General features: G+C 35.7%; 1 protein-coding gene across 7 annotated transcripts in view; it reads right to left on the bottom strand.

The window, feature by feature from the left end:
- Positions 1 to 26,768, bottom strand: part of SLC44A1 (solute carrier family 44 member 1) — a 233,214-nt gene that overhangs the window by 93,501 nt on the left and 112,945 nt on the right. For all 7 annotated transcript variants that reach the window (XM_007499029.3, XM_007499028.3, XM_056805885.1 and 4 more), the window contains one exon: positions 22,806 to 22,942. In XM_007499029.3, the coding sequence (XP_007499091.1) occupies positions 22,806 to 22,942 (137 nt within the window). The remainder of the gene's footprint in view (positions 1 to 22,805; positions 22,943 to 26,768) is intronic.

The following is a 26,768-nucleotide window of genomic DNA, read 5'->3' on the forward strand; positions in this document are numbered from 1 at the left end:
CCCAAGGCCATTTAAAGGTTTAAGGATATAAGAAGGAAAAAAACAATGAAAATTATATCCTTCAGGAAATGGTAAGGGACATCTAACTGAGGTAGAGCAATTTTGGCATGCTCTATCATCTAGGATCAAATTCAGAAAACATACCTATATGCCCTAGAGCAGTGATGGGCCACCTTTTGAGCTTGGTATATCAAAATTGCCAAAAAAACAAGCATAATTCAGGTGGTGTGTCACTTTGAGAAAAAAACCCCATAATTTTGTGATATTTATAGTTTAAATAACAAAAATGTTTAATTGTAATGTATAACTGTATTTAATAAACCAAAAACTATTTAACTTACCTGCTTAGTGACTTCTTATCTGTCATTTGGTTTCTTTTGTTGGTCTTGATATTATATGTGTGGAGTGCCATGAACTAAGATAAGTGAGGGGGAGGGGGAATGCTTTAACTAACCTGCCTATTAGTGGCTTTTTTTGTTGCTGAATTTCATTGGCTAAATCTTCAATTGAAGATTGGTATTTTGTACACTTCAAGGCCAAGCAAGTGCTACTAACTTCATCTGTCAATCTGTTTCTTTTATTGGTTTTGATATTATTTAATGCTGAGAATAAGGTCTCACAAAAGTACATAGAGGGAAAAATTGTGAGTAAAGCCATTGCTATATTTTTCAGGGTGCTAAAAGTGTCTGGTATTCAGTTCCAGGCACTCCTCCATTGCACCTAGGCCGGAGCCCCACCCAGTCTTCTGCTGGCCCAGTCCTGCTCCTCTCCTGCCTGCATGCACTCCTCTTCCCTGCCCCCATGGGAGCTCAACAGGCCCCAGCCACCTGGTGCATACCACCTGCTGTTCACCTCTGCGGCCAGCTTGTAGAGCAGCCCTCTCCCCCCCCCTCCCCCCAGGACTGGGCCGGGGCATGGCCACTGCCACAGCTGCGGGTGCATGGCTCCCTGAGTGGCTCCAGGGCCCCGAGGCTCACTGAGCCTGCATGCAGTCACGTGTCATAAAAAATGGCTACACAGATTCACCATCATGGCCCTAGAGCCATACTTCCTCACTCAGTCACAGTACAATCAAACTGAGATTCTAGGGATTGGAGAAAGAAAAAAAAATGTTTTAAAGAATGCTGAATATGAGTGGGAGAATAATACATCTGTGAGTATTCATGAAATTTTTATAGCAATATATTGAACCCTGTTATGTAAATTATATCTATTAACTTCTATAAATTTTTGTAATACAGAGGAAAAATTGGATCACTCAATTCTTAATGAATCTTAGACAATTATAACATCTACAGTTGCAAGGCATATCACTACATATTCCAGAGTCAGGATTCCTGGAACATGAAATGACTGCATGACTGATGATACATATGTTCCTGCTATGAATCCTTTTGTTCCATTTAATAAATAATTTTCTTGGATCTCCTAACACCTAACTATGGTGTTACAGTGACTTCTTTCACTCAGATCTCAAAACCTGGCAAGATTTCACACCAGGGAAGAGTTAAGTGAGATGAAGAATTTCTTTTTCTAAGATTAGAGAAAAATATGAGAAGATAGGATTATAGAACCTTAAGGATTGGAAGATACTTCAGTTGTCATCTAGTGGCAACCTACCCTTGAGAAAAAAAAAATATCAATGTCATCTTGCTTCTAGGGATGAGGAGCTCACTGCTTAAAAGGGCCCATTATTCAGATACAGAAAGTATGGCATGCACACATTTACCCTCTCTGAACTTGCCCACTACTGCTATTTTTTCAGTTAAAGGTGGAAGTAGGAATAGGGATATGTTAGAATGAGGAGAGGCAGGGACAGAAGCCCAAGAGGAAGCTCATACCAAGTGGTCTGTTTTCTATAAAGTTTGAAGTGACTCTACAGAGGTGATAAGAGTTGGAGGGAGGGGGAAAAAACACTATAGGAAATATCTTAGGGGTGAATAAATATTAAAAAGAAGCAGCAGCAGAGGCAGGGTTGAAATTGGACAAACCATTTAAAAGTAGCATAGATTCAGAAATTAGCAAATTGCATGTAGGGAATAGTAACTGGAGTGACTGGACTAAAAGAATGTAAGAGAAATGAGAAAAGGGAAAAAAGTCTTAAGAGAACTATAAGGAATTTGGCAGAGAAGCTAAAGACTTTTGTATGTATCTATGTGAGAACATATATGGTTCTTGAAAGAAGATAGTACCATTTTCTGTCTTTGCCTTTGATCAGCGAATTATAGACTGAAAGCTGGAAAGGGATATTTGAGACTATCTAGTCCAACTGTCTCATTTTACAGAGAAGGAAAACAGGTCCAGAGTTTTCTCAGTATCTACCATGGTTCCTACCATATAGTACTTAATGACTTGAGAGATTGACTTGAAGGGGAGCTATTAATAATTTTTCTTCTAAATTATTCTGCCTAGTTTTCTTTGTTTAATAATAGCATATTTTCCCTCAATTACAATAAACAATTTTAACCTTTGTTTTTACTTTTTACTTTTGGGCCAAATTCTTCCTCTCTCTCCTTTTTCCTCCTGCTTCCTTGAAGTGGCAAGCAATCTGATATATACCTGATATAGATTTTACATATCTAAATTACTTAGTTTTCAAAGTCCTCCATAAGCTTTTCAACTTTATTTCCTATTATTCTCCTATAAATATTTTTCCTCAAAAAGTAAAAAAATGTTATAACATGAAGGAACGTCACAGATTACCTAGTTCAAATTTCTTATAATACAAAGGAAGAAACTAACACTAAAAAGGTAAGTTATTCCTCTAAAGTCAGAAAGTGTATCTGGCAAATACATCAACACATATTCATAGACATACATATAAGTGTACAAAGTGTACATATAAAAACGAAAGAAATTAAGTACAGCTTTTTTTTTTTTAACTATAACTTTAATGATATGATACAAGTGTATACTGAAAACAAGGATACAGAGAAAACTCTCATGGCAATCATCACTGTTTCAGGACAATGTTTTAAGTATTTATTCACAAACTTCTATTAAAGAAACTAGAAGAACAAAGCAATTCATTTAGTCAGCTAAAGGAAAGAACTAAACAAAACCAAGGCCAAGAGTTTCTATGACCTCAGGGATGGCATGGAGACAATATTGAACCTCTTTTTCACAGGAGAACAGAATAAGTCTTTATCCACTCCAGGCAAAAACACAGCAGTTCCTAATTTCTTTTTCTTTTTCTTTATTTATTTTTTAAAATTATTTTATTTTTTTCCCTTTTAAACATTATTTTATTTGGTCATTTTCAAACATTGTTCATTGGAAACAAAGATCATTTTCTTTTCTCCCCCCACCCCCGACTTCCCCTCCAATAGGCAACATGTGATTCCGCTGGGTATCACATGTGTTCTTGATCCGAACTCATTTCCATGTTGTTAGTATTTGCAACATTTAGAGGTGTTCATTTAGAGTCTCTCCTCAATCATATTCCCTCCACCCTGTAGTCAAGCAGTTGCCTTTCTTTTGGTGTTTTTACTCCCACCATTTGTCCTCTGCTTGTGGGTAGTGTTTTTTCTCCTAGATCCCTACAGATTGTTCAGGGACATTGCATTGTCACTAGATTGAACCACAGTGTATCAGTCTCTGTGTACAATGTTCTCCTGGCTCTGCTCCTTTCGCTCTGCATCACTTCCTGGAGGTTGTTCCAGTCTCCACGGAATTCCTCCACTTTATTATTCCTTTTACCACAATAGTATTCCATCACCAACATATACAACAATTTTTTCAGCCTTTCTCCAATTGAAGGGCATCCCCTCATTTTTCAATTTTTTTGCCACCACAAAGAGCACAGCTATGAATATTCTTGTATAAGTCTTTTTCATTATTATCTCTTTGGGGTACAAACCCAGCAGTGCTATGGCTGGGTCAAAAGGCAGGCAGTCTTTTATCACCCTTTGGGCATAGTTCCAAATTGCCCTCCAGAATGGTTGGATCAATTCACAACTCCACCAGCAATGAATTAATATCCTGACTTTGCCACATCCCCTCCAGCATTCACTACTTTACTTTGCTGTCATGTTACCTAGTCTGCTAGGTGTGAGGTGATACCTCAGAGTTGTTTTGATTTGCGTTCTCTGATTATAAGAGATTTAGAACACTTTTTCATGTGCTTATTAATAGTTTTGATTTCTTTAACTGAAAACTGCCTATTCATATCCCTAGTCCATTTATCAATTGGAAAATGGCTTGATTTTTTTGTACAATTGATTTAGCTCTTTGTAAATTTGAGTAATTAGACCTTTGTCAGATGTTTTTGTTATGAAGATTGTTTCCCAATTTGTTGCTTCCCTTCTGATTCTAGTTACATTGTTTTTGTTAGTACAGAAACTTTTAAATTTGATGTAGTCAAAATTATTTATTTTACATTTTGTGACTCTAAGTCTTTCTTGGTTTTCAAATCTTTCCCTTCCTAAAGGTCTGACATGTATACTATTCTGTATTCACCTAATTTACTAATATTTTCCTTCTTTATGTTCAAGTCATTCAACTATTCTGAGTTTATCTTGGTGTAGGGTGTGAGGTGTTGATCCAAATCTAATCTCTCTGACACTGTCTTCCAATTTTCCCAGTAGTTTTTTTTTTTTATCAAATAGTGGATTTTTGTCCCAAAAGCTGGGATCTTTGGGTTTGTCATAGACTGTCTTGCTGAGGTCACTTACCCTGATTCTATTCCACTGATCCTCCTTTCTGTCTCTTAGCCAGTATCAAATTGTTTTGAGGACCACTCTTTATTAATATAGTTTGAGATCTGGGACTGCAAGGCCACCTTCCTTCGTATTGTTTTTTGTTGTTGTTGTTTCCCTGGATATCCTTGATCCTTTGTTCTTCCAAATGAATTTTGTTACGGTTTTTTCTAATTCAGTAAAAAAAAGTTTTTTGGAAGTTCAATGGGTATGGCACTAAATAGATAGATAAGTTTGGGTAGGATTGCCATTTTTATTATATTAGCTTGTCCTACCCATGAGCAGTTAATGTTTTTCGAATTACTCAAGTCTAGTTTTAATTGTGTGGAGAGTGTTTTGTAGTTGTGTTCATATAGTTTCTGTGTTTGTCTCGGCAGATAGATTCGTAAGTATTTTAAATTGTTTAAGGTGATTTTGAATGGAATTTCTCTTTCTAATTCTTGCTCCTGAGATGAGTTGGAGATATAGAGAAATGCTGATGACTTATACAGGTTTATTTTGTATCCAGCTACTTTGCTAAAGTTGTTGATTATTTCAACAATTATTTCAACAACATTTTTGTTGATTCTCTAGGATTCTTTAAGTAGACCATCATGTCATCCGCAAAGAGTGACAGCTTGGTCTCCTCATTGCCAATTTTAATACCTTCAATTTCTTTTTCTTCTCTAATTGCTACTGCTAGTGTTTCTAGTATAATGTCAAATAATAGAGGTGATAATAGGCATCCTTGTTTCACTCCTGATCTTATTGGAAATGCATCTAGTTTATCCCCATTGCAGATGATGTTTGCTAATGGTTTTAGATATATACTGTTTATTATTTTTAGGAAAGACCCTTCTATTCCTATGCTTTCTAATGTTTTTAATAGGAAGTTGTGTTGTATTTTATCAAAGGCTTTTTCTGTGTCTATTGAAATAATCATGTGATTTTTGTTGGTTTGCTTGTTGATATGGTCAATTATGTGGATGGTTTTCCTAATATTGAACCAGCCCTACATCCCTGGTATAAATCCTACTTGATCATAGTGAATGACCCTCCTGATCACTTGCTGGAGTCTTTTTGCTAGTATCCTGTTTAAGATTTTTGCATCTATGTTCATTAGGGAGATTGGTCTGTAGTTTTCTTTCTCCATTTTTGACCTGCCTGGCTTTGGAATCAGTACCATATTTGTGTAATAAAAGGAATTTGGTAGAACTCCCTCTTTGCTTATATCAAAGAGTTTGTATATTATTGGGATTAGCTATTCTTTGAATGTTTGATAGAATTCACTTATGAATCTATCAGGCCCTGGAGATTTTTTCTTAGGGAGTTCTTTGATGGCCTGTTGGATTTCTTGTTCTCATATGGGATTATTTAAGAATTCTACTTTTTCTTCTGTTAGTCTAGGTAATTTATATTTTTGTAAATATTCATCCATATCGCCTAGATTTGCATATTTATTGCCATGTAACTGGGCAAAGAAGTTTTTAATGATTGCCTTAATTTCTTCTTCATTGAAGGTAAGGTCCCCCTTTTCATCTATGATACTGTTAATTTGCTTTTCTTCTTTCCTTTTTTTAATTAATTGACCAGTACTTTGTCTATTTTGTTTGTTTTTTTCAAAGTACCAGCTTCTAGTCTTATTTATTAGTTCAATAGTTCTATCACTTTTGATTTTATTAATTTCTCCCTTAAATTTTAGGATTTCTAATTTGATTTTCTTCTGGGGGGTTTTAATTTGTTTGCTTTCAAGTTTTTTGATTTGTATGTCCAATTCATTGATCTCTGCCCTCCCTAATTTGTTAATATATGCACTCAGGGATATCAATTTTCCTCTGAGTACTGCTTTGGCTGCATCCCATAAGGTTTGAAAGGATGTCTCATCATTGTAATTTTCTTCAATGAAATTATTAATTGTTTCTATGATTTGTTCTCCAACTAACTGATTTTGGAGTATCATATTATTTAATTTCCAATTGATGTTTAATTTTGCTCTCCATGTACCCTTACTGATCATTATTTTTATCGTCTTATGATCTGAAATGGTTACATTTATTATTTCTGCTTTTCTGCATTTGTATGCCATGTTTTTATGACCTAGTGTACGGTCAATCTTTCTGAATGTGCCATGTGGTGCTGAGAAGAAGGTGTATTCCTTTTTGTCCCTATTTATTTTTCTCCATATATCTATTAACTCTAATTTTTCTAACATTTCATTCCCCTCTTTTACCTCTTTCTTATTTAATTTTTGATTTGATTTATTTAAATTTGATAATGGTTGTTTTAGGTATCCCACTAATATTGTTTTACTGTCTATTTCCTCCTTCAATTCTCCTAGTTTCTCCATTAGAAATTTGCGTGCTATACCATTTGGTGTATACCTGTTGATTAGTTATATTTCCTCTTTGTCTATACTCCCTTTTATCAGGATGTATTTTCCTTCTTATTTCCCTTTTAATCAGGTCCATTTTTGCTTTGGATTTGTCAAATATCATGATTGCAACTCCTGCCTTCTTTCTGTCAGTTGAGGCCCAATAGGTCTTACTCCAACCTTTAATTCTGACCTTGTGAGTATCTACCAGCCTCATATGTGTTTCTTGAAGACAACATATGGTAAGGTTTTGGATTCTAATCCACTCTGGTAATCATCTTTGTTTTATAGGTGAGTTCATCCCATTCATGTTTAAAGTTATAATTGACACTTGTGAATTCCCCGACATTTTGATATCCTCCCCTAATTCTGACCTTTCTTCTTTTGCTGTAACCCTTTAAACCAGTGGTTTAAATCAGTCCCCCTAGTCTGCTCCCTTGCTATGCTTCCCTTTCTGGTCCTTCCCTTTTTGTTCCCTTCTTGTTTTTTTTTGGGGGGGGTGGTCTGCTAATTTCCCTGCCCCCCTCTCTTCCATCCCTTTTTGAACTCCCTCCCCTTTATTTCCCCCTAAGTTTTCCCTTCACCCTTACCCTGTTGGATAAGATATAATTCGAGATCCCAATGGATCTAGATGCTCTTCCCTCTCAGAGTTGATTTCTCTGAGAGTAAGGTTTAAGTAATACCAATTAGCACTCTCTTCCTCTCCTTCTTATAAGAGCATTCTTCCCCTCCCCTTCCCATGTGTATCTTTGTGTGACAAAGATTATTCTATTTAATTTATTTCTATTTCTTCAAGTATATCTTTGTACCATCATCTATTCCCCCTCCCTTTTTCTTTCTTTTTGTATTTTTATTCTCCAAATCATCTTAATGCCCCAATCTTTCCCTCTGAGTGATTCTTCTGATTACTCTATTAATGCATACATTTTTGAGAGTTACACATAACATTTCCCCATATATTAATTTATATAATTTGATCTAATTGTAGCCCTTATAGAAGAGAGTTTGAATAAAATAAAAAAAAATTTTTTTCTCCTTTTCCCTTTCTGTTATATTTACCTTTTCATGTTTCTTTTGCTCTTTGTGTTTGGATGTCAAACTTTCCACTGCGTTCTGGTCTTTTCTTTACAAATACTTGGAAATCTTCTATTTTGTTGAATGCCCATACTTTCCCCTGGAAGTATATAGTCAGTTTTGATGGATAGCTGATTCTTGGTTGAAGACCCAATTCTCTTGCCTTTGGTGTTTCGGGCCTTGTGTTCTTTTGGTGTGGTCGCTGCCAGGTGTTGTGTAAACCTGATTGGTGCTGCTTTGTATCTGAAGTTTCTCTTTTTGGCTTCTTGTAAGACTTTCTCCTTAGCTTGGAAGCTTTTGAATTTGGCAATTACATTCCTGGGGGTTGTCTTTTGGGGATTTAGTATAAAGGGTGTTCTGTGAACCCTTTCAATTTCTATTTTGCCCCCTTCTTCAAGAGGTTCGGGGTAGTTTTTTTCTATTATTTCTTGTAGTATGGCATTGAGATTTTTGTTTATCTCTGGTTTTTCAGGTAGACCAATGATTCTCAAATTGTCTCTCCTTCCTCTCTTTTCCTGGTCTGTCACCTTGTCAGTGAGATATTTTATGTTTTCTTCTAATTTGTTAAATTTTTGACTTTGCTTCATTAATTCTTGCTGTTTTGCAAGATAATTATCTTCCAGTTGCTTAATTCTGGTTTTTAAGGACTGGTTTTGCTTTTCAGTTTGGTCTGCCCTGCTTTTTGAGGCTTCCAGCTGTTTCTCCAATTGGGAGTTCTTGTCTATCAGAGTGTTGACCTCTCTCTGAATTTCTTTCCATTTATCTTGCCAGAAGGTTTCCATTTTTTGGATAAGCTCCAATTTGAGTTCTTCCAGAGCTTGTGGACAATTTCCATTTTAGGGGGAAGGTTTTGATTTTGTATGAATTTCATCCTCTTTTTCCTCTGTTGCCTGAGTTTTCCCTCCATAAAAGTTTTCAATAGTCACTTTTTTCCTGTTCTTCTTGGAGGGTTGGTCTTGGGCACAATGAGCCATCCCTTTGGTGGTTTTCCCTTTCCTTTTTAGTCAGGAATCTGAGTGAGATGGGCAGGTTTTCTGTGGAGTTATGTGGTGGGGCTTTTGCCTCAGGGAGTTTCTGGTGCCTCCACAGCCTGCGCAGTTTGCTAACATGCCCACGGTCTGTGTTCTCCTGTGCTCAGGGGTATCCTGTGAAATTGCTCTGAAGGGTAGGTCTCTGGAAGTCCTTGTCAGTTCCCAAGGACCCTGGTGTTCCCCCACTCACTTCAGTGAGGAGTAGAGCTTTTGCCTCAGGCAGGCTCTGGAATCTCTGCAGCATACAGTTTGCAATAGCACCCGTGGTCTGTGCTCTCCAGTGCTCAGGGGTCTCCTGTGTAACTGCTCACAGGAGTAGGCCCCTGGCAGTCCTAGTTAGATCCCAAGGACCCTGGTGTGACCCCCACTCACTACTGAGACATCCCTCTCTCACTCGCTGTCTCTGGTGAGTGCACTGGTCCTGACTCTGGTTTCATAGGTGAAGTGGGGGAGGGTAGTTCAGATCACGTTTAGGTGCGAGCCGTTTCTCCTTCTTATAGTGTGTAAATGCTCAAACCCCACATACCTTTGTTGCTGCGCCCTAGTGTAGAGTTCCCTCATTCTTCCAAAGATGATTTTTATGTTCTTTTGAGGTAGTCTATTTCATTGGGTGCTGGGGAGAGGAAGCGATTCACATCTAGATTGCAGCCATGTTTACCCAGAAGTCCTAAGTACAACTTTTTAAAGATTCTTCTCACAAATTTTAAGATTAATTTTTTAAAAAATTCTACCATTAGATGACCATAAGTACTTAAAATAATTTCAAATTCTGTTATAATAGCCTGAAATTCTTTGCAAATAATTTAGTGTATTTGTACTTCATTAAGATAAACCTAATTTTTCAAGTCTAATGGAGCTTAAAATTAGCATTAAAATGTTACCTGGTAAATAATATCATTCAATTTCACTACATTTTAACAATTCTTCCATGTAAAATAATTGAAAATATCTCTTTTAAAAGTATATTCTTTCTAGAAGAGAAGATCCATAAATGAATTATTTTAAAGGTGTTTCAGTTTGGACACCTACATGCATTGAACCTGAAACAGAATTATTACAGCCTTAAAATCTGACAAGTAAAGAGTTCGGACCGAGGACACATGTGATATCCCGAGGAAGCACGCATCGCCATTGGGATGGGTGGTGGGGGGTGGGGAAAGAAAATGATCTTTGTTTCTAATGAATAATGTTTGAAAATGACCAAATAAAATAATGTTTAAAAGGGGAAAAAAATTGACAAGTAAGAATTATAAGCATATCCCACCTCCTATGGTCACAGATAAAATGTTTCAACAATATTGTCATTAATAGATCATAACAAGTTTTCCTAGTAAGTGTTTAACTAAGTGCCCATTTATAACATAGTTGCTATGGCACTAAATGATCCCTCTCCCCTCCCTCCCATACACATTGCTTTGCCTAATGGTAAGTTTTCAAAGAATTAATGCTCTAAGGCAGGGTATTCTATCTGTGATCCATTGATCCATTGAGAAGTAATTCAAATATAAATCAGGAATTGTGTCAGCACAGTGCTTTAGAAAGAATGCTACATTTATAGATTATTACTTACTACTGTGTAACCTTGGCCAAGTCACTCACTACACTTAATACTATATATGGGATCTATTTCCTGCTATAATAATTGACCCCAGCTTGCTGTTTTTAGAAAAATCTTTCTCCTTCCTTAATTACCTTGTCATATATGGGTGCTACTGTATGTCCTCTAATCTCTGTTCCTTCAATTTATCCCTAATTGCTTGGTTGAAAGCAGGTAGAATTGCTCCACCTTTCCTAGGGAGGTAAGGTTCTTGGGTTCTGTAACAGATGTTATTTTGGAGTGCAGGCCTTCCTTTCCAATCATTTTATTCAGTTACTGAGGGTTTCTGAGGCTATATTTACTTGACTGATTCTATTCTGGTTAAAGTTAGACATAAAACTTTTCTGATCAAAGGCCTTTCTGAAGAATTTCTGGGGGATCTGGCTTGGGCTATTCTTTCCCTCAATTCAAATGTCCAAGTGGCTACCTTACTCTAATTTTTTTAGCAGCAAGAAAGGTCTTCTTTATGAAGACCTGAATTCAAATCCTACCTTGGATGTATAATAACTGTGTGACACTGAACAAGTTTCATTTTGCCTCCTCCTAATCTGAGTTTTCTCATTGGTAAAATGGAAATAATAACAGCATCTAACCTCATATGCTAGTTGTGAAGATCAAAAGAGAAAATGTATACAAAGTGCTCTGCAAAACTTAAATCCTTATGTAAACATTAGCTAATAAGTTTATCAAGCAATGCCTTCTTTTATGGTTAAGGTATTTAATAATTTTGTTCTAAAAGATTTGGAGGATGAGGAAAGAGAACAGAAAAAGAGGGAGGGAAAACACAACAGTGAAGAATAAAATGATTCCTATAATCACATGTGGCAATAGATGAGTTTTTCAGAAAAGAAACCTTTTTTTAAACAGCAAAGATATATAGATATATATATACACATTTATATAAATATTATTCAATTACTTAAAGAGGCTACTTGGTATAGTAGAATAACCATGAAACTGTCAGAAGACCTGGGTTGGAATCTTAACTCTGGAACCAGTTGTGTAACCCTGGGTAAGTCAATCCAAGCTTCGGTTTCATCATTGGTAAAAATGTAAAAGAATATATGATAACAATGTTATAAGCTCTCAGGGCTTTGTAAACAAAAGTCAGGAAGTTGGCTCAATTCTTAAATAGATTTTGCAAATAGCTTAGTATTTTTGAAAGATTACTTCTTTTATTTCTTAAATCTGAAGAATTTTTTAAGTTACTTCAACCAAACAAACATTAAGTGCCTTTTTTCCTATTCCACCTATACACCTTGTAAAGTGTCAAGGATTTGAATGCAAGCCCTTCATTTATGACTGGCAAATCATGAAAATGAGGAATTTACTTTTTTTGTAAGTTATCTGACAATTTTAGGGTTATTTGATTGTGGTAATGAGCTCAGAAAGACTATTTAGGCCACATGATGACCCCCAAATAAGTAGTTAGGTCATAACCCAAAGGTAGCGATACTAATGAAATAAAAGTCTCCAGTTTGGGGTTCTCTTGGGAATTTCAAAATTTTTTTAATCAAGTGAATTTATTTTAAAATATTCATATTCATATTCATACCTCTTAAATGACCACTAGAAATGTTGATATTCCTATTTATTTATTTAGGAAAAAAACAAGTCTGGGTTTAAGGAAGGCAAGAACATGGTGAAGTTGATCTGAATATTGTCAACTGATCAAATTCCAGCTTTGCCACTTACAATCTCCATGTTCTTTGGCAAGTCACTTATTGTGTCTGGGACTCAGTTTCTTCATCTATAAAATGTAGGAGATGGGGATGAACTAGACGACTTCTAAGGTTGTTCTCAATTCTAAATCTATTATTCTATGCTATATAAGCTAGAATTTAGACAGGTAACATTGAGAAAAGAAAGGTTTAATAATGTTGTGTGGCAATTTTTTAAAAACTCTGATGGGGGCAGGGGGGGAGCTAGTCTTTCTTGTGACAGTCTGTTTTGTTTTTGCTCTAAACTTGGCCTTTACTATTATCTAACGTCTTTTCCCCTTTCTTGGAATCACCCAAGAGATTCTTCCATATTAGAAATCCTCATCTCTCATGCAAGCTTGATAATAACTGTAGTCACACCTGAGTATAACCCTGCCCCATGCTATAAAACTCCTGGTTCTGGCCTGTTTCAGGGGTGTACTTAACCTTCTCTTTGGGTTAAATGTAATGGTCTAGTAGTGGAGATAAGACTGCAACCATCTCTCACACTGAATAGGAAGAATCATCAAGGCCCAAATTCAAAGGACCATGTTTCCTTCATTGTCCTCTGTTTTTTTATCTTATTCCCCAGAGAAACTGTTCAAACCTTTTCTTCTCACCTTAAGTTTCTCCATAACTCCCTCTGTCCCCCAGTTATTCTCTCAAGCTGAAGATATTACATTTTACTTTATAGAGGAAAAGAGAATTCATTCTCCTGTAGCTCCTTACCTTCTTCTCCTTTATTCTGATCTCTGAAAATAAGATGGTCCCTCTAGCCAAGGCTGACCTCTCTATGTATCCTTGATCTCATCCCATCCATTCTTCTACAAAAGATTACCCCCTCAATCATTCTTTCTGTCCTTCTCATCTTCAATCTCTCCATATTTACTAGTTCCTTTCCTGCTGACTATAAACATATATAAGTCTCCCAAATGCAGCTATGTGGCAGAGTGTATAAAGTGCCAGGCTTCAAATTTAACTTCAGATACTTATTAACTGCATGATTAGGGGCAAGCCACTTAACTGTTTGCCTGAGTTTCCTCAGCTGTAAAATGAGATGAGAGAAAAAAAATGACAAACCACTCCAGTATCTTTTCCAAGAAAATTCCCAATAGTCACAAAGAATCAAACATGACTGAAATGACTAAGAACAACTATCTCTAAAAATTCTTCACTAGACCTCACCATATCCATATATTCTTATCTCCCCTTCTACTTTCACCTAAACTCTTTGCTCAATGAGTTGCACTCAGTGACTTTACTTCTTCGCCCTTTCAATCTCCCAACAACTCAAATTATGCTCTTTTAATCCTCTAATGGCCTCTCAATCCATTTGAAATTTTCTGCACTATCTGATGCTGTTGGTTAATCTTTCCTAGCTACTCTTTCTTCTTTGCATTTTTGCAACAGTGCTCTTTCATGGTTCACTTGCCTGCTGGATCATCATTTCTCAATCTCTTTTGTTGGCTCTTGATCTATATTACACCCATAAATATTGGAATCCCCCAAACCTCAATCATGGGCTCTTTTCTCTCTGTGCCCTCTCACTAGTTGATCAGTTAAATCATTACGTTTTGCAGATAATTTTCTCTCTCTTGTATTTTAATTTAAAATCTAAGAATTTTTGAATTTTTTTGTTTGAGATTGTATTTTTATAAAAATCCAAGAATTTTGAATTTTGTTTAAGATTTTACTGTTATAAAAAATCAAAGATTTTGATTCTGTTCGAGAAAAGATCTTCAAGAAAGAAGCTTGAAACTTTTATATCCAGAGGATGAACTGTGGCAGAAAGATTCCAAAAACCTACACTTCATCAAGAAGATCAAGAATGAACTTTGGATATGATTGATTGGACTGAAATTTTGATTGAACATTTATTGTAATTGTACACATTTATGCCAAAAGGGACTGCCCCTAATTTGGCTTTCTGCCAATGCGTCTAGCAAAACATTGGTTTTGCTTTCTTTTCTATTTTCTCTCTCACTATTCTAATTCTCTTTAAAAATTGAATATTGTGTATAACTATAGTTAGAATTGAATTCAGAATTTCAAAATTGATTATGTTGTTTGATCAATGAGGAGACTGGTCTCCCATGATCATCAGGGGGGATTGTAAACCTTAAAATTTCTTAGACTTATGAATATTGGAAATCTCCCCATTGGGAAATTTCATACTTGAAAAAATATCCTACTGATAGTAAGAACTCTATTGGAATATGAAACTCCTTGGCATGGGAGGATCCTTGTCCTCCCTACTTAAGACTACTTTAGGACAGAAACCTTTTGCTAAACAATGGAAAGGGCTTTGAGCTATACTTAAGCATAGAACAGGAAGTTCTTTGAGTCATGATTGATTTTAGAATTGATACAATAGAGATACTTGGAATGACAGAACCAGGTCTTGGAAACTACAATATCCACCCTACTCAGAGTAACAGGATTTAGGAAGGGCTGCAGCAAAGATCAAGATTTAATTATTTGAGAATATGACCTTCAACAGACATGTGCAAAGGAGACAGACCTCTGGGAGGTCCTGGGTTAAGCTAGAGCCACCATTGGCACAGGGGAGACATCGAGAGTGATTGGTAGATGTGAGAACTGAGGGGAGGGAACTTAGATTTTTGGCTTAAAGACAGCGGGGTCTGAGGACTGAGGAGGTTGATGCTCTGAGAGGAGGTTTGCTCTGAAGGAGGTCTGAGAGGAGAGAGGTCCCAGAGGGAGAGCTCCTGGAGAGGTCTTGAAGGAGGCTGTGGAAGGAGAACTCAGGAGAAGTCAGGAGGAGAATTCTCTGGAAACATTTCTTGAAAGGAGGCTCTCTTGAAGGTGGAGCCTGAGGTTGGCATGAGAAGCCTTACTTAGAGAGATCTTGGGTGAGTGATAAAACCAACTGACTGATTTATCTCTTAGGACTGAGGTCTAGGCCTTATTGGCTTGAGGCCCTTCATTCTTATTCCTTTCTTCCTTTCTCTCTTTTTCTATTGATTAATCAGTGAATTATAAATTAAATTTCTCTATAAAACCCAGTTGGCTTGGGCATATTCATAAGTTGGGAATATATTCCCTGGCGACCATCTTATATTTATATAAAACCAAGACACAATAGAAAACATATTTCAGCGGTCATAATTGTTATATATTTATCTTGCTCCAAACTACTCAGCAAAACTGACTATATTCTTACAGGGGAAAGTATGGTCATTTAACAAAATAGAAGAATTCCAAGCATTTATAAAGAAAAGACCACACCTGACCACACCTGAACAGAAAATTTGATGCCCAAGCAAGGAACTCAAGAGAATTATCAATAGGTAATTTAAAAAAGAGGGGGGGGGGGAAAGAAAAACAAAACAAACAAAAACCCAAAAAACTTTTTAAATTAAAATGATATGTATCCCTATTAGGAAAGAGGTCATTGGTAACTCTTAAAAATTGTTATTATTACCCGGGTAGCTAGAAGAAGTACTCTTAGAGGGAACAGTGACAAACTGTATAGGATGAAATGACAAGACATAAATATGTTATATGTATATAGATATATATGCATAAATACATATATATGTGTGTATATATACATACACACACACACACACACACACACACACACACAAAGAGCTTAAAAAGGAGATTAATACAAAAAAAATGGGAAAAGAAACTGAAGGGGGTAAATTTATATGTCACAAAGAAGCACATGGGAGGAGGGGAAAGAACATCAATACACTGGAAGGGTAAAGAGTTTGGAGATAGGAAATACTCAACTCTTATGTGTATTGAAATTGACCCAAAGAGGGAAGAACAATCCAATCCTTTGGGGCAGAGAATTGATTTGCACCCTATAGTGAAATAGAAGGATAACAAATGGACCGGTGGGGAGTGAAGCAGTAAAAGGGAGGGAGAGGGTGGGGGGTGGTAGTTTAAAAAGACTGTAAAGAAAATAAGGGGGGAATAAGAAAGGAAGGGGGTAGAAAGGGAAGTACAATAAGGGTGGGAATTAGGGAGACTGATTAAAAACAAAACATTGGTGTAGAAGGAAATAGTGAAAGAAGAAAAGGCAAGACTAGGAGTAGAAATCAAAATGCTGGGAAATATACACAGCTGGTAATAATAACTCTGAATGTGAATGGAATGAACTCACCCATAAAACACAAGCAAATAGCAGAGTGAATTAGAATCCAAAACCCTACCATAAGCTATCTACAAGAAACACACATGAGGAAGGTAGATATGCATAGGGTCAAAGTAAGAGCATTGGAGCCAAATCTATTGGGTAACAATTGATAAAAAGAAGGCAGGAGTCACAATCATGATGTCTGACAAAGCCAAAGTAAAAAGAGATCTAGTTAAAAGAGATAGGGAAGGTAATTACATCCTGGTAAAAGGATACAGCATGAATATGGTACTGATTCCAAAGCCAAGCAGGTCAAAAACAGAGGAAGAAAACTATAGACCAATCTCCTTAATGAATATAGATGCAATAATCTTATACAGGATACTAGCTAAAAGACTCCAGCAAGTCATCACAAGGGTTATTCACTATGACCACGTAGGATTCATACCAATGTGACAAGGAAATCACTTTAAAAGACTGATATATATTAATTTAGGTCGCCAAGGAATTCAGCTATTTAATTCCTAAATGAAAACTCAAGTCAACAGTCAACCTTTTATGGAGTTTTTAATTACAAACAGGAGGAAGAAAGGTATTAGAGAGAGGGAGGGGGGGAGGGAGGGAGAGAAGGGAATAGGGCTTAAATACCCCCTCTGTTTAGGCTGGGCCAAAAGGCCCAAGCCCTTAGATAGCTGAGGCAAAGAAAAGAGGTCAGTCCCTATCACTCATGTGACCAAAATGGAGAAACAGTCTCAGGGGCCTCCACCTCCAGCTTCCTTCAGAGCAAGCTTCTCAGAGCACAACCTCTCAGAGCAAAACCTCTCCAATCACCCCTCAGTCCTCAGACCCCTCTATCTTTAGGGAAACCATCTCAGTTCCCTCCCCTCAGGTCTCACATCTACCAATCACTGTCCAACACACCTTCCTCAGGAGGGATTATACAATTCTCATAAAAACCAAGATTTAAAACTTTTTTTGAGAAAACATTTCAGGAAAAGAAGATTGATAACTCCTTGAATCAAGAAAATAAACTGTTTGGACAAAGTGCCATGAAGAAACCTCCATTGCATCAAGAAGATCCAAAATTAACTTCGGGGTGTAACTGATTGACCTTAAATGGGTTGAACAAATTTATTCAGCATGTAAATTCTTATGCCAAAGGGACTGCCCCCTAATTGTTTTTTTTGTCAGTGTGTCTAGCAAACATTGGTTTTGCTTTCTTTCTCTCTTCTGTTTTCCTCTTATCTCTAACTATTGTATTTTCTTCCTAGAAAAGTGTAATATTATATGCACCTGTAACTAGAAGATCTTTAGAAGTATAAGCTGGTCATGGTAAATGATTCATTGGGAAGACTAGTCACGTGGGGGGGAAAAGGGGTTGTGAAGTGTGAATCTGCCTTTCTTTGTCTAGCATCAACAACTTTTAAATTGATCAACCAAAACTTAAAATATCCCTACTTAACCCTTTGTAAGTCATCAAGTAAGAGAATTCATAAATCACTTACTTGGAGAGCTTCCACCCTTTTAACCCAATCAATCAGAAACTTGTGAATCCCCTGATAAAAAGTTGACACCTTCAGAGGCCTGACACTTTGAGAGGATGAGAGGTGTGGATCCCACAGACACTGCCCCGGGGGGGGGGGCAGGGGGCAGTGCTAGGCAATTTGGAATCTATGATTGGCTCCTATGAACAAGAGAAGGGACAAGAAAGGTAGTCCTGAAACTTATATAAAAGTTCTGAACTTCATTTGCTGAGGGGTGCCATCATCATCATCTTCCTTGGTCATCTTTGACTGGTGACCTGACTTTTGGAGGTAACTTGGGACTTGGACTGCCTCTTGGGTGAGTGAGTAGCTGGCCTTCCTTTCCTGGTGTCTGGAGAGAGATTAGTTTCAGAGAAGCCTTCTTCCTGGGGAAGGCTGTGTGGGTGGAACTCTGGTCAAGGTTTAACAAGCCCTGTCTGGCTGAGCCTAGCAGCAGCGAAATATTTAGTGTGATAGGGTAGACATCTTCTCAATTCTCTTTTTGTATTTCTCTACTTTTACTCTTTCCACCCTTTTGTAAATAAAAATGTTAAAAGTCATTTTGACTTGGGCTATGATATTTTTGAATCAGCGCTCACATATTTAGTCAACCCTTACATTTAATTCCTTACATTTTGTAGGAATACATCTTGATTGTATAGTATCTGTATACCTCCTTGAATCAAAGCCTTTATGTGAGAATTTTGCTACCACTCTAAGGAATTGCCATAAAAGAAAGTACTCTTTCCTCAACTTTGTAATAGAGACTCCTCAACTAGGATATTTAAGGTAAGAAAAGTGCTGGAGCGGTGACTAAGAAATAGGTTAAAGGAGAAGCTGGGATTCTCTCTCCTTCCCCCCACCCACTTCCTGTCTCTCTCTCAATTGGTTTTAACAGCTCTTCTTAGATGGTAAGTTAACAGCAGCTTTCAATAGACTAATTTCACACTATAATACTTTCTAAAAGGGGATTTATTTTAAAGACAGAAAGTTAGGGAGTTGGGATAGGAAAGAGAATTTATGATTTCCCTAATCTACTATGAAATTCAATACAAGGAAGTAAAGCTGATTTGTCTCTGAAGGGATATTGTTGATAAATTGAAAAGGATCTTCAGAGCTATGCCCCAATCTTTTCCAATGTTAAGTCACTAGCCAGGAAGTCAGAGCAGTGGCCTTCTAGCTCCTTCTCCACAGTTCAAGAGAAAAGAAGTGATCAGTTTCAAATGCTGACTTTCTTAACTGTCTCCCTGACCAAATTTTTCTTTGGAAACTTCACTTCTCTCCTTCAAAGACAGTCCTTCAAGCTTCCATTCCTTGCATCTGTTTGCCAATCTCACTTATGTTGTAATCTCTTCTTCACAATTTCCATTCTAGGTACTTATCTCTCTTTAGAAACTATAACATAATCTGTTTTGTTACCCAAGTATTCCCAATAAACAGAATTTTTTTTCATTCTAAAAGAGGACCAGGAATTAACTAGAAACAGAAAAAAGTGTTAAGAATTTTCCTAACTGAGGGTTTGAAGCAATTGTGATTGAACTTAAAATTTTCTGTCTAAAATAAACACTGTAGCAGGAAGCTGGGTAGCTAGGTGGATTGAGAGTCAGGCCTAGAGACAGGAGGTCCTAAGTTCAAATATGACTTCGGATACTTCCTAGCTGTGTGACCCTGGGTAAATTATTTAACCCCTCATTGCTTATTCCTTACTGCTCTTCTGCTTTGGAACCAATACACAGTATTGATTCTAAGACAGATGGTAAGGGTTATAAAAATAAATAAAATAAAATAAATGCCATAAAACTAAAGAAAGAGGAACCAAAAAGATCTTAAGGGCCATTATATCATCAACTAAGCTTAAATAAGCTTATTTTAATAAGCTTATTATTTTATTTTAATAAGAATATTATAAAAGTGTACTAATATATTGTTGGTATAGCTATGAAATAGTTTAATCATTCTGGGAAACAATTTGAAATTTTGTTAAGAAATTAACTATAATACTGTAACCGTGAAAATGTGGGTTGCCGAGACTGTGAAGGTTTCGGCCAAACTGTAAAAAAGAAAAGGCCTAGGCCAAATGGCCTAGGCCTGAGCCTTAAGGAAGAGTGAGTTAGTCTTTATCACTCACAAGATCAACTCAAGCAAGTTCCAGTCCTACTCCTGACCTCCTCCAATTCAGCTTCCAAACTGAACTAAAAACAAACTGAACTGAATTCTCCTTTTAAAGAAATTTTCTCTTGTGTCATCTCCCCTAAATTTTCACATCTACCAATCACAGTAGACGCTTTTCCCCAGGACTGCCCATTCTTAGTTCTCACCACTCTTTAGTTCTCACCTTCTCTGGGTAGACTAAAACTTCACACCTCTCCTGTTAAGCTTGCCTTTTGTAAGTTGCTTGACCTTTTAGGGATTAATTTAACCTTTATAGGTACTTAGCACCCTTTTGTATTAGATCTAAAAATAGACCTAGCTTAAGGTTCTAGCTTTACTCTAAGTATAAGTTAGAAACTTTCCATTGTTCAATTAGGAATTTGCAACTTTATCTTCCTCTAAAGCACTGTCTGAGCAGGGTGGAGTAATTTTAAAGTTCTCAATACCTTCCTGACCAAGTATCTCCATTGTAGAAAATGGGGAATAGCTTAATCAAATCTTCTGAAGTAGAATCTGAACAGTTTTAAGATTCACAATACCCATGTCCAGCTACCCAGAAATTTTATTGTTTGGCACAAACCCAAAGACGATCAAAGATAGGAAGAAAGATCCTACACATACCAAAATATTTAAAGGAGAATCTTTTTTTTAGTAACAAAGAACTGAAAACAAAGCATAAGACCATCCATTTGGAAATGGCCAAACAAGTCACTATACAAAAACACAACAGAATACTTATATGCCATAAGAAATGAGGTACACAGATTCTGAAAAACTGGCAAGACATGTATAAACTTACAGTGAAAGAAGCAGAAGAACAACCAGAAAAATAATGGAAAGAATAGAATATTATTGCAATTATAATTATAATGACCAGGCTTGGCTCTGAGGAAATCCCTTCTTTACATAGGTTGGGGTTACAGATGTGACACACTGCATATACTATCAGAGGCCTAGTCAGTTAATAAACATTATTAAATGCTGATTATGTGCCAGACACCGTGCAAAATGCTGGGGATACAATGAAAACTAATGATCTATGTCCTCAAGGAACTCACAGCATAACGGGGAGACAAAGTACAAACCCCTATGTTCTCTATACATAATAAATTTATCAACACAGAGAAGGTACTAACATTAAGGGAAATTTAAAAAAGGCTTCTTGTAGAAAGTTGGATTTTTGCTGAGACTTGATAAATTGGTTAGCTTTGTTTAAATGACTTTTCTTCTTTTAAAAAAATTCTCTGCTATAAACAATTGCTCTGGATAGCAGAGAGTTCTAAGTTTCTAATCACAAGTATTATTTAAAACAAAATATAACAATTAAAAAAACCCTATTTACTGTCTTAGAATCAATACTAAATATTGGTTCCAAGGCAGAAAAATGTTAAGAGCTAGGCAATGGGGGTTAAATGACTTGCCCAAGGTCACACAGCTAGGAATTGACTGGAGTCACATTTGAACCCAAGAACTTCCATCTCTAGATATGGCTTTCAATACAATGAACCACCTAAATGCCCCCCCCCCCTTTTTTTAAGAAAGAAAGGTCTGTTAATGAGAATTACCCTATGGGATTATCCTATGTCATACCAGAATTCTATAAGGCAAGACTGGCCTCTAATAAGTCAGTAGGTCCTTTGGTTCACTACATTCAGATGCAAATTTGATTAGCATATTAGCTCTAAGCAGAAATATTGTTAAAAACAAAATATAACAACAACAACAAAAAACCCTTTATCTTCTGTCTTAGAATCAATACTGTGTACAGGTTCTAATGCAGAAGAGTAGTAAAAGCTAGGCAACAGAGAAGCAATGTGAAGCATAAGAATTACTACATTCTGACAGAAGCCAAAACTAAGCAAGACTGAACCTGATGACTGATTTTAGGTGCACTAGAATAGAAATGGGAAACAGGAACTAAAAAAGAACAAGGATCTGGAAATTAGGAAATCTGCTATATGGAATTTCTCCCAGATATACCAAAGCCCCTAACTTCATATTTTCTCAAAACATTCTGCTTAGAATACAAAAATGTTACAGAATCATAGAAGGGATCACGCGATTATCTATCTAGAGCTGGAAGGTCCTCAGACACCATCTAGTCCAACTTATACCGTTATATTATATCCAATAAGAGGTCATCTAATCTTTGCATAAAGACCTTGAAAAGGAACTTACTAACTCCCAAAACAGCTTATTCTATTTTTAGACAGCTCTAATTGTTAGTAAGTTTTCCTTAATACATCAAGTCCGAATTTGTCTTCCTAAATATTATACCCACTGCTACTCCAGGTTGTCCCCTAAACAGAGCAAATCTTATTTTTCTTTCCCATGATAGCCCTTCAAATGATTTAGCCAATTCTCTCTTAAGGTTTCTATTAAATGTAGATAAAAATTATCTATGTTTTTCCCCTCTCTGAAGCCTCCTGTTTCATTTACTAGTACCAAACATAAGTATTGGTTTAGGTTAGCATTGGATATAAGAATTTATATTTGAATACCAACAGCCAGCATATCTGAAAAGAAGTGTAGGACAGGAACATTACTTGGGTATGGTAAGCTCTAACACCTCCTCACCATTCTTTTCTGCAAACTTCTGGACTTCATGCATTGTTTTCAGTTCATGGCTTGGACATGCTGCTACACACAGAGCAATAGACTTGATCTTCCGTTTTACCAAGTCCACATTGCATGGGTCCAAAAAGAATACATACCTAAAACATAGGAAAACACATTGAGGTTACTATTTACAGAAATAACACATTCAGCAATGTATGAACATCTTAATTTACAGTAATTCATTTTTTTCAGAAATTTCAGAAATCTATGCATATGTGAAATTATAATAATTATCCCATGTTATTTTTAATTATGATTTTCTATTCTCTTTTTTGTTTCTGTGAAAAGAAATGAGTCAAAATAATATAAGCTAAACACTATTACTGTGCTGTAGGAAATGATGAAATGAACAATGTCATAGGAAACTGGAAGCATTTTATGAACTATGTAGAGGTAAATCAGCAGAAATAGGTTAAAAATTTATATGATGACAATATCATATAGAAAAACAACTCTGAAAAACTTTATAACTCTGATCAAAACAATGATACACCACAGGTCCTAAAGAATGAAAAAGAAACCTGCCATTAATATCCTGTCAGGGAGATGATAAACTTAAAATGCAGAAAGAGTCACAAATTTTGGGACATGGCTAATATAAATATTTGTCTGAAGGTCTACGTGTGTCTTGAGGGATGTGGTTTTTTGGCTTTTTTATTTTCTCAATAAGGAGGTGGTGGGAGACAGTTTGAAAAATTTTTAAATAAAAATAATAAACTAAAAAGAAGGAAAAACCCCAAACTTTTCTTCCTTTCCTGAAGTCAGGAGGGATGTATCTGATCAAAACAACTGTTGTTGATTATTTCTTGAGTTATTATTTATTTTCCAAAAAACAAAGAGTGCAGCATATTCATCAGAAGGAAGAACCAAACTAAATATCATTATTATTTTGATGGTTCTGATATTGAGGGAAATAATTGGAAGATTAGGGTATTACCTAAACAAAATAGATTGGACACTCTTTGATGAAGTTGGGTAGGTGAAATGGAAAGTTAAGAGTCTCACCTTCGCTTCTCACTTCTGACATTTAATCCCTATATGATCAAGGGCTATTTGTTCAACTTTATTGAGCTTCAGTTTCCTTTAATTTATAAAATGGGAGTAAATAATGCTTATGCCACCTATCTCTCAGAGTTATTTTAAGGAAATAATTTTGCAAAATTTAAAGCACTATAAAAATTAGTTATTCAAACTACAATGAGTAGAAACAATGAAGGTATAAATTGAGAGAGAGAGACACACACACACAGAGACAGACAGAGACAAAGAGATTTCTCTCTCTCTCTTTTTTTGGCTATCTATTCTTTTAATTTCTTTCTCTTGGCATATGTTATTCCTATGTTCCTTTATAGAACAATATCAAATAATAGTTAGTGCTGGGGTAGACAGCTGAGTGGCTCAGTGGAGAGAGAGTGAAGCCCGGAGATAGGAGGTCGTAGGTTTAAGTCTTGCTTCAGACACTTCCTAGTTGTGTGACCTTGGGCAAGTCACTCAACTCCATTTGCCTAGTTCTTGCTGTTCTTTTGCCTTGGAACCATACTGATTCTGAAACAGAAGGCAAGGGTTTAAAATAATAATAATAGTAGTAGTAGTAGTGTGTAATTAGAATTTTGCTCCCCAGGCCTCTAAATCCCAGCTTCCCATGTTCCTTCTCACGTAGCATGCTAACATAGGGACGATATAAGTTTGTGTAGCTCCACCCTCTTTCTCTCTTTCTTCCTAGGAACATGGTTTGTGGAGGTTGGGTGAGTGCCAGGCAGGAAAATTTCATTCATGTGGCTTTTACTCAGGTTTTTACTTTGTTCTTTTATTTCTTCTACTTAAAGTGATTATTAATAAACTTTATAAAATATACTTGAATAGTAGGGAGAAACATTGTTTTACTCCTATATTTATTTAGAAAGCTTTTAGAGTATCCCCTAATACATATGATGCTTAAAATAATAAGATGCTTTCTATGCTTTTTTTAAAAAGTTATTCTATGCCTATACTTTGTAGGGTTTTAAGCACAGTAGATAATTGTGCTTTGTCAAAGGACTTTTATGCATCTATTGAGATAATTATGTGGTTTTGGATATTTTTGTTTTGAATCTGGTTAGTTATATAGATTGTTTTCCTAATCTTAAACAATATAAGCCTCCTTGATATAAATCCAGTGTGGTCATACTACATAATCTCTTGGGTGAACTGCTATAGTCTGTTTGATGGAATCTTAAAACATTTTTAAAAATTGATATTCATTGATGATATTGGTTGTTTTAGGTATTCTGCCTAGTATTATCTCCCAAAATTAATATGGAGGATTGCCTTATTTCCCAAAAATTTGAGAATACAAGTATCCCTTCCACATCGAGACTTTCCCCACTAGTTTTGATATATCGAGGATTAGCATAAGAAATTAAATGGGAATTCTGTGGGAGTTTTGTGAAAGGTCAGCAGATGACACAGAAACGGTTTAGGAACTCAGAAATGCATAAATATATGTATAGTATTGTATCATATAAACATAAGTTATCTTTTAATACCATATAAACAATTTCTTTTTTAAAGTTAAAATAAATAAAAAATTAAAGTTTGTGAAAAGAATGTACAAGTCAGCAGGTGACACACAAAAGCTAGAAATGTAGTGTTTTCTCAGAAAGTTTAGTAACTCACAAATGTATCTAAGATTCTGTAAACACCCTGTAAAAGAAAAAGAAAAAATTCAGACTTCTCTGGGGAGGACCAAAAATTTTTTGCAGAGATTCCAGATAGTAGGTGTGTCCCATCCTTAACCACCTCAATGTAGAAGATATCTGAAATTTAGTACAAATTATTTTTTAAAGGTTTGCTAGAATTCTACAGGATCAGCAATTCCTTTCCTATCCTCCCCTCCAGCACCTACCCCACCTTCCAATTCCTTTACAATTTGTTTCTTTTATTGAGATTAAGATACCCATTCATTCTTCTGTTTTAAATATTTTATATTTTTTAAGATATGCTGTATTTCTTTTATAGTCTTAGCTTTGTTATCCTATAACTATGTGTATCAAGTTATGATCATTCTTTTTATTTCTTCTGGTTTGGCTATGATTTTGCCTTGCTCTTTTGCTGTCTTATTGATTTGATTTTCTATCTTCTTGTTAAGGTCCATCAATTTTGTGAGTCTTTTCAAAGAAGCAGTTTTTAATTTGTGCTATCCTTCCTAATAGTCTTTTTGTTTCCAATATATTTTTCTTCTACTTTTCAATATCTCCTTTATTGTCCTTATTTTGGGTTTCCTTGTTAGCTAATTTTTTTAATGAATATTTAGTTCATTCATCTTCTCGTTTTCTATTTTTTAATGCATGTTTTTTTTAGGGATATAATTTTGTCCCAGGGGATTGCTTTTCCTAGATCCTAAAAACTTTGATATGTTATTTCATCATTATCATTTTCTTTCACTTCATTATCAAGGGTTTATATCATTTGTTCTTTGATTCATTCATAATTTAGGATTTTATTATTAAATTGCATTTGAATCGCTTTTATTTGTGGTCCCTGGACTGATTACAGGATATGTTTACTATTTCTGCCTTTTTACACCTATTTGTAATATCTCTGTGCTCCAACATATAGTCAACTTTTGTAAAAGTTCCATGTGGTATTAAGAATAAAAATGATATTTAGTTGTCTCATTTAAAAGACTCCATAAGTATTTTAGTTCTAGTTTCTCTAGAAATTCATTCAATTCTGTTATACAACACTAAATAAATGATCCAATGAATGAATTTATATTCTGATTTCAGGTTTCTTTCCATTAGCTATATTATATTGTTCAGCAAAATATTCAGTAAAAAGTATTATAGTCTCTAGTCAATAATACTGTCACAGAATTCTTACTAAGAACATATTACTTTAATTCTAAACTAAATTCCATGCATTCAATATGTTTTCCCTTTT

Source organism: Monodelphis domestica, chromosome 7, assembly GCF_027887165.1.
Source record: "Monodelphis domestica isolate mMonDom1 chromosome 7, mMonDom1.pri, whole genome shotgun sequence".
Classification (NCBI taxonomy): Eukaryota; Metazoa; Chordata; class Mammalia; order Didelphimorphia; family Didelphidae; genus Monodelphis; species Monodelphis domestica.